The 9,240-nt window shown below is 39.6% G+C and overlaps 1 protein-coding gene across 1 annotated transcript in view; it reads left to right on the top strand.

Annotated features, from left to right (window-relative positions):
- Window positions 1-1,100: 1,100 nt before the first annotated feature.
- Window positions 1,101-9,240, top strand: part of LOC126387532 (deoxynucleoside triphosphate triphosphohydrolase SAMHD1-like) — a 10,515-nt gene continuing 2,375 nt past the window's right edge. The window contains exons 1-9 of the mRNA XM_050040042.1: window positions 1,101-1,413; window positions 1,975-2,135; window positions 2,352-2,473; window positions 3,505-3,575; window positions 3,991-4,146; window positions 4,735-4,835; window positions 5,031-5,139; window positions 5,237-5,328; window positions 5,465-5,578. Of these exons, the coding sequence (XP_049895999.1) occupies window positions 1,390-1,413; window positions 1,975-2,135; window positions 2,352-2,473; window positions 3,505-3,575; window positions 3,991-4,146; window positions 4,735-4,835; window positions 5,031-5,139; window positions 5,237-5,328; window positions 5,465-5,578 (950 nt within the window). The 5' untranslated portion in view covers window positions 1,101-1,389. The remainder of the gene's footprint in view (window positions 1,414-1,974; window positions 2,136-2,351; window positions 2,474-3,504; window positions 3,576-3,990; window positions 4,147-4,734; window positions 4,836-5,030; window positions 5,140-5,236; window positions 5,329-5,464; window positions 5,579-9,240) is intronic.

Below are 9,240 nucleotides of genomic sequence, written 5' to 3' on the forward strand. Positions count from 1 at the left end.
CCCCGGCCAAACTGAACATTACCTACAATCTCTGCATGCCTAAGAGCTGCCTCTGCCTCCTGAACTGCCGATCTTGGGTTCCACTTCCTCCCCTTGGTTGGATTTGGAGCCACACTCCTAACTACCACGTCCTTACTCCCAGATAACAACAGCTCTGTCCTGACCTTGGTACATTTAAATTCCTCTGTTAAACTAAACTTTATTTGTTACTGTAATATGATAAGATTTTCATCTGACTGTAAAATAAATGTTTTTGGTGTATGTATTTTCTGTAAAGACTGCTGCCATATTGTAATATCATACTGTGGATGTATCAGATAAACATTGCATTGATACAATCTAGGTCATAGCTCTTTTGACAAATGTGCGGACATTTGTCAATCAAATGAGCTCCAACTGGACTTAACTCACAACCCAGAGTCATACTGAATGTCTTTCTGGGGATGTAATGATGACACAAGTGCTCAAATAGTAAACAGATATTTATTTGTTACTGTAATACGATTAGATTTTCATCTAACTGTAAACAAATGTTTTTTGGTCAGCCTTCCTCTCCGTTCTCTGTGCTGCTCCATTTTTCTCTGAGACAGCAGAAGTCACCTGAGGCCTTTGTAATGCTCTGACACAGGACTGGTGTGTTTTGCTAATTGTGTTTGAGCAGGTGAGATGTGAGTCAGACCAGCTTGTAATGAGGGCGTGTTGTTTTACAGGCCAGAGTTTTTCAGGTGAACAAAGTGTGCTAAATTATGCAAAAATGTGATTTCAAAATCTCTACTTGAGTTAAAACAATGGAATTGTGCTCAAAGTTCAGCAGTCTGGAGTCTTGGTGTTGATACATGAGCTTCAAGTTTTCAGAATTGTGTCCATAGTTTCACTCTATGTGTGTATACAGTGAAGAAAACTGTAACTTTAATCTGAGGACTCTGGGAAGTGAGTTTAGTCCAGTTGGATTGGACAGACAAATGTGCACTGTATCCTATACTGATACAAAGTAAATTCACATTGTATCACAATATGGAAACAGTCTTTACAGTTTACATATAGCAAAAAATTGCAGCCTATTTTGAGACAAAAAAACCTAAACTAAAAGCTAAAAAATGAAAACGGAAAGTATTTCTACACAGTTTTAAAAATTTAAATAAGTAGCATGGCCTCATTAAGCCTAAGCATACAGTATATAAACAGTATTTTCATTGTTGCATTTTAAATTTCTCTGAAGTGGTTGCAGTAATTCAGTGCAAGAACACTCACCTCACTGGATTTATTTTTCTTTCACACCTCACTTTTCTTTCTTGAACTCATTCCCTACTGTGCTCTTATGTACATTCTTTATTCCATAGAAATCACTTTCTCCAGAAAATCCAGCACAGTATCAGGAAGCTTTGGAAGATGGCAGAGCAAGGACAGTACAAGGTAACACATCGTGTTTAAATTAAAATATTTTCTATGTCGAAGTATAGCAGTTTGGTGTGGTCTCAAAGAGGTCTGACCCAAAAAATTAGAAGCTTCGAAGCTTCGTTCGATGGCACGGGATTCGATTGTGAAAAAAAAAAAATCGAAGCTTCGGCGCTTTTCACATGTTTTTTTTTTTTTTTTTCAATGATCTGCCATTCATTTGAATGGAAACAATTATGTTGTTTTTTGTGATTTTCATAAAGACCGCTTGGCAAATCTCTGTTGAACAAGAAGAATAAACACAACGGATCATATATAGTTGCCTTGCTGTCGCACAGCAGGTACCCTCAATAAAGGAAAACTAGTTCACTAATTGTACCTTTACTGGTATCTCCTGGGTCATAGATAAACTAGGTGTGTCCCATTTTTGTTGTATTTTGTTCTATCACATGCTCAGTGATCCTGTCAGGGTGTTGTTCAGCCATTCCTCTGTAGCTTTGGCTTCATGTTTGCTTCTGGTTTTACTGGTACTCTTGTAAACATAACAGGACTTGGTTTCTGTTCTATGTGCTGTGTCAGGTGTTTAATGATCCCATCCACGGGCATATGGCGTTACACCCACTGCTCGTCAAAATCATTGACACACCTCAGTTCCAGAGACTACGAAACATCAAGCAGCTTGGAGGGGCTTACTTTGTTTACCCTGGAGCATCCCACAACCGCTTTGAACACTCTATTGGGTAGGTCCGCATATTATCAGATAGATACAGTTTTGTGTCCCGAGGAAATCACAATCCAAAGCAGGAAGAAAAGCACCTAATATAACCGATACAACCAAAGCAAACACATTAGTATAGGTATAGTAAAAGTTGATGTTTCCAGTTTTGCAGCAGGATACTCGTGTGGTAATTGTGTAACCTGTTTTTTGTTGTTGTGTTCTATATGTGGGGATAAAGGGTGGGGTACCTAGCAGGAGAACTTGCAAAAGCTCTGCGTGCAAGTCCAAGGCAGCCAAAACTCAAAATCACTCCTACAGACATCCTTTGTGTGCAGATTGCTGGTCTTTGCCATGACCTGGGTGAGTGACACACTCTTTTTCACTATTACATGAAATAGGTTTTAAATAGTATTTGCTGGGTGTGATTAAGAGCGGAAATGAAAGTGTAACTATCCACAAAATGTCACATAAAAGCCAGTGTTGACCTAATGGTCAGGGGTATGGCAGGCATTAACAACTGAAGGCTGGTCTCTTATGAAGGCAGACATTAAAAACAGTGTTTCACATGAAAATGTACAATGTTTGTTTATTTTCTTAACAAAACTATTGTTTTCATTTCAGTGTTGAGCTAAACTCAACAGTTCGTGCAGGTCATTCAGATTAACCGCCTAACAGGAGAGGTGAAAGATTGTGCCCTTTGACCAAGTGGGAGAGCACTTATTGTGAAATATTTGCAGCCAGTGCAACAAAATGTACAACAGCATTTTCAGACAGTCTCTCCTGGAAGGCAGTTATAGTGTTGGCACACATTTGTAGCTACACCAAAAAAGTTAAGATCTGAGATTTTATTAATCATAGTCACTTTAAATCATCATAAACAGATGCGCTCAAATTTTTCTGGAAATTCTTAAATTGATATTAGTGCTGAATTTGGATGGAAACTAATGTTTTATAGACACACAGTGGAACTGTGTGTATGGCATGACTAATGGTATGTTGTTGCTTTAAAGAAAGTAATGCAAACAATAACTAGAAAAGCATTCGGAGAGCGCAGACCTCCGCCAAGCAGCTCGGATTTCCCGTCATTTTATTATTTCATCCACTTCGCTTCAACCGATCACCACCAAATTTTTATCATCTGTTCCTTGTCCCATTATCAACATGTCTTGAAATTTTCATCCAAATCTGTTCAGAACTTTTTGAGTTATTTTGCAGACAAACAAACAAACAAACAGACCAACGCCGGTTACAAAACATAATTTTATAATATCATCAATATCAGTAAAGGCCTGTCTCTAATACTAGCCTAAAATAAAACAGGCCTGATAAGATACACTCACAAATGTTTCACTTCACAGTTTGACTTATTTTACGGTATCTCCCATATCTAGGACATGGACCCTTTTCCCATCTGTATGATAAGATGTTCATCCCCAAGGCACGTCCAGGACATAAGTGGAGGGTGAGAAACTGTTATTTCTGTTGTCCCTGACATATGACATGATATGAAATACCGTAAAACTTCAATTAAAAGCCTTGTCTCAATTAAACACCCAGTCCCTTTCACTAGCCCGGTGTGGCTACACATTTTGCTAAATAAACACCTGTCTTAATCAGACGCCTGGTCTGGTTTTCAAGCAGTTCATGTGCATTTATAGAAGTTCTTCAGATGTATAAAACCAGGTTTTTCGCTACCTCAAATCATGTGTCCATTCCTCGATTACTCTGTAGGTTATTCATATTGTTTTAGTCTGTAAGGGTCCTCACATCAAAAGAATCAAAAGGGTTTTTCATAAAAATGAATCCCCTGTCTGTCTGGCTGTCTCTATATTTTTGCTATTAATTCTCATATATTGATGAATCTATGTATCTTGCAGCATGAGGACGCCTCTGTACAGATGTTTGACCACCTAATGAAATGTAATGGCCTCGAGGACAAGATCACGTCTGTGGACCTGACCTTCATCAAAGAGATGATTGCAGGACCACTCAAAAAAAGACAGGTCGAACCGCACACAGAGACAGTTGATGAGGTTTGTTCTGAATTGCATACTTTATCTTTTTACTTCTAGTAGGTGCTGCAGCTGCTCTTAAAAAGTACGTACTGTTGCATGCAGTATAAACACAGTCGGGACATACTACTTTCTCATAACATTACGCCCTGAACTTTGACCCGCCTGCTTTTATATCCGTTACCTTAGAGATAAACAAACGCCACTCACCAAGTTCGCCAGAGATGGAGATCAACCCGTAGAGCTCTGCTGTTGTTACTTTGAAATGTGTGTAGTTGAACTCAAAAGTTATGACTGCACAGGTTGTAGATTCTAACATATTATATTTGCAACAGTGAAATTACATCTGCAGTTCTCTTTATTTGTTATTTGCATCGTTATGTCCAATTGTTGTTTCTAATATTGATGATTATTTTGTTTACTTCAACAATTAATGTTCCTGTTATTCCTGTTCCACTGGTCATACTCAAATGCACTGTCATCCCTCATTGGTACTCTGACAGTTGTCTATCAGCTGTCAAACAGGTGTCAATTAACTGCAATCATTCAGTATCATTACTGCTACAGCAGCCAGTATCTAATGCCACCAATGTGCTGTCATCTCTGCAGTGGCCATATGAAGGCCGTACACAGGACAAGTCCTTCCTCTATGAAATTGTGGCCAACAAAAGAAATGGCATTGATGTGGACAAGTTTGACTACCTTTCCAGGTGAGGCTTGTTAAATAGGCACTGTAGAACAATTCACTATGTAATGCAAAGTGGTGAACTAGTGTGCATTATTTACTCTGCACAATTACAATATTGTGCTTGTTTCAACAACATGGAGCAATCTCCAGGGTGCTTTGATTAGTTTAATATAAGAAGCCTATTTTCTTCACACATTTCTTTACTGTCTCCTCTCAGGGACTGCTACCACCTGGGCATCCGGAACAACTTTGACCATCTTCGCTTCCTAAAGTTTGCCAGGGTGTGTGAGGTGGATGGGCAGAAGCACATCTGCACGAGAGACAAGGTGCTGACTTTGCTATATCTGCTCTTTCAATGGCTTTTGAAGCAGCAATCTGTTTAGATGATTAGTTGTAACTAAAATACACATAATTCTTTAACAGGAGGTGATCAGTCTGTATGACTTGTTCCACACAAGGAACGGTCTCCACAGAAGAGCCTGTCAGCACAGAGTTCACTCTATCATAGAGAATATGTAAGTACTGACCCTTCCCATGTTGGGACTCTAACAACATTTTGCTTTGTCTGCTGTATGATGTAGCTTATTTCATACAATTCACTCTCTTGTATAATATACATTAGGTGATCACATATTGTATATGATTATCCAGGATTGCAGAGGCCTTTTTAAAAGCAGACGAGCACATCCAGATTGAAGGATCAGGAGGGAAGATGTTCACTCTCTCCACAGCCATAGATGACATGGAGGCCTACACCAAGCTGACACTCTCCACAGCCATAGATGACATGGAGGCCTACACCAAGCTGACAGGTCTGTCGCTACCACTGTGGGCTGTAAGCTTGTGTTTAAACATTAATACAGAGGGAAAAATGGGTGGCATACTATGGGGTGCCATTTTACTCAATATTAAATAAATACATAAAGAAAGAAATCTGCCGATTAAATAAATATGTATGGCTATAAAATAAATCCTGAAAAACACAACTTAGGCAATAAATATATCAATGAATGTAAATGTAAATATCACTAAATAATATATGCTTATATTTTTACATAAGTCATTTATAAAAAGGCTACTTCTTAAAATGTATAATTGGGACTTTTATTTTATAATGCCAAATTTATTTATTTTTAGTGGACTTTTACTTCATAATGCAAGAGAACCAGAGCTACCTTGTACACTCAGTTAGCGCTAGCAAGCTAACTCTTATCTCATTTTTAAAAGACAGGAATCAAAGTTTGCTGATCAGGAGGGGAGTCTGGGTGAATTAGCTGATATTTTCTACTCAAAAAACGCTTTTTGCTACGTTAACTATCTCGCAATTCATCTGCATTAGCATGCAAACTAATGTTAGCTAATGTTAGCCAGCTAAAACCACAGTATCACCTGCCTTACATACCCTCTTGGGGGTCTGCCCATTGGTCCGAAATCCCATTGTTCCGACCATATTAAACCCATTGTTCCGAAGTCCCGTTGTTCCGAAATCATCATGATGATCTGTGGTTAAGGTCTGGTTAGGTTTAGGCACAAAAACCACTTGGTTAGGGTTAGGGTTAGGTTTAGGCACAAAAACCACTTGGTTAGGGTTAGGGTCAGGAAAAGATCATGCTGTGGGTTAAAATGAAAAAGAAAGTGGCAAACACATAAGCCGTGAGCCTGCTCCGCCTCAAGCCTTTCCCAGCTGACCCAGAGCCGGTCGCGGCGCACCATCAATGCAGAAATACGCCTGCCGGGAGCCATTCAGCACCATGGAGAGCTCCCCACACAACCTGGACCCCAGAGTTAATAACAGACGATTAATTTATAGTTCTCATATTAAAACAGACTTTACAAATTGCTGCACAATTCAGGATAAAATCAAAAGACCAAGAACATGGAAATAATGGCTCAAATGTAAGCTAATTTAATTAAGTTTATGAATGCCCCTACATGTAATATTTTACACAACACTGTGTAGACTGCAAAATAATAACATAATGGCTAATATTAGCACACCTACAAACAAAGGCCTAGCCCCAAATCTCTCACTCTCACTATATTCATGTCCATCTTATTATTCCCACCCCGTCTATCTGAATGATGTTGCATGGACACAGTGGTCCAAGGAGTTATCAGGAACTACTGTTTAGACTGTTTAGTCGTGCTATCTTTAGTCAGCGTAAAGTTAGTAGTGAATTTAAGTTAAGAACTTTTGAAAGAAACTTTTCATAGCCTACATTTTAAGACCTCATCACCATTTCAAGTTCTAACTGGTTACAGCAGTGACACAATTTAAAAGGTTTAACTTCAGGATTCCTGCATATAGCCTGCCCTCTCTAGCTTCTTCCAATTTACCAATTTACCTTAGAATGGTAGCAACGCTAAAAAGGTCCCCAGTAGATTACGGCCCGCCCAACTCCCTTCAAATCTTACTCCAAGGTTTTCTGAAAAGTTGACAGCTCTGTAAGAGCAATGCAGTCTATGCCATAGATTGTATAAAATAATGGACGTAGCTACTGTGACATCACCCATTGGTTTGAAAACTGTCATATACTGAGGCCTGGAGTTAAGCAGTCCATTTCATTTGCATTCCCTTGGCTGTTTACACGTAGGTCTCTCTCGGTCTCCATCCTCACGTTGTGTCTGTGTCTGTCCTGTTTTACACAATATAAATTATTCCAGACGATGTGCTGTACATGCAACAGTAGCAAGTAGTTAACTATCATCATTCATATTTGAAGGATATACTTAGCCACAAAATAAGCCTGAAAAGCTGGAAGTTAGAGAGGAAGCCAGAGTTGTTGCCAGAGAGACGATACATAGTCTCATGTAGTTGCACTGGCATAAACTGGCAGGTTTTCAGAATGTTGCATGCCACTGGTAAAAAAAAAAAAGACGCTTACTACGCCTTTTTATTGTTGCCAGGCAACCACCTCATCATCCCCTTATCCTAATCTTCCTGTGAAAATCAATCTAGCATTTTTCAATTTTATGTACTTCACAGTAATAAGTAGCTAGTTACTAAAATGGACAGGCAGAGGGTACTTGCTCTACCTCTGGTTGAGGGTGAGAGGCTGTCAGTAAATAGTTTGTTGGGCACAGGGAAACAGAGATCTGTGTGGGTACATGAGACCCTGAAAAAAGAGGGTGGATCATGGGGAGTACCACCAGTTGGTCCAGGAGCTTTGCCTCAATGATGGCCGTTTCCAGACGTATTTCAGGATGACTCGGGGGCAGTTTGACAACCTGCTGTCCATCATCGCGCCTAGCATTACAAAAATGAATACTGACTACAGCGAGTCCAGTGGTTCTGCCGAGCGACCGAGCACCACCAGTTTCTCCTCCATTGTTTACCAACTGTAAACTTGTTGTGACCACTACAGAAGGCCCATGTCCTAAATAATCTCATTGGACAATAGAAAAAAAGGTGACATGGGGTGCTTTTCTGCTCTGAGCTGAAGTTATTTCACCTTGAGGAGTTCAGAGCACTCAGGCAAAAAACGCCAGGCACCTAGAGCGCAAAAACCCGAGGCACATAGCAATGAAAAAACAGTGAGCAAAAAGCTTCATCCTCATTACATACAATTACAAAAAGCTGCTGCTAAAATTCTTTCTGTGTGATCGCAGTCTAAATATCAGGAGCAGTTTGGGAGTCCAGATACTGTAGAAACACGTTGTGACCTAGTTGTCACTGGCTGATAGTTGTTGCCTGGATGAATTAACTGACATTATCCAACAAGGACAGCAAGTTACTAATAACAATGATCGCAAGACTGTGACAACGGCCATCCTTAAAGCTCTCTCACTGTGCGACGTAGGACCATGGTTTTAGAGCCACGATCAAAGATATCGCCACAACAGCCCAAAATCACACAGTGTCCTACTGGACGTAACAATTGACAGACCTGCAATAAGACACCGGTATTTACACATATTTTACTGTAAACTGTCGCTGATTTTCGTCTTGCCTCTGTTCTGTTCACTGAAGATACAAAATTACAACACTGCCATCTTGGGGCTTAAGACCCTGGCCAGGTGATGCATGAACCAACGCATTGCTGTTGAAGAGGCGTGAGAATTGTTTGGGCAGCATGAGAGCATGAGAGTGAGGGTGAAAGTGTGTGTCACACACCATAAGCATGCAAATTGGCAACCCTGCAGTGGACCGACTACAATAGAAAGCATTTTATATTCTTGGCCATGAGCAGTTTAGTTACGGTATTGGGCTTGTGTGGTAAGCTGTCTTTTTTTTTCTTTAAAGGGCCAGTGTGTAATATTTGGCATGGTTTATTGTAAATCTGAATCTGAATCTGAATATTCTACCCATTAATATGTTTATATAAGTGTATAATCGCTATAAAATAAAATTTGTTTGGTTTTCGTAGTCTTATAATTATGCTTTTATATATATATATATATAGCAAGGGCCTTGCTTTAGAGAGGTC

Source organism: Epinephelus moara, unplaced genomic scaffold (genome assembly GCF_006386435.1).
Source record: "Epinephelus moara isolate mb unplaced genomic scaffold, YSFRI_EMoa_1.0 scaffold689, whole genome shotgun sequence".
NCBI classification, from domain to species: Eukaryota; Metazoa; Chordata; class Actinopteri; order Perciformes; family Serranidae; genus Epinephelus; species Epinephelus moara.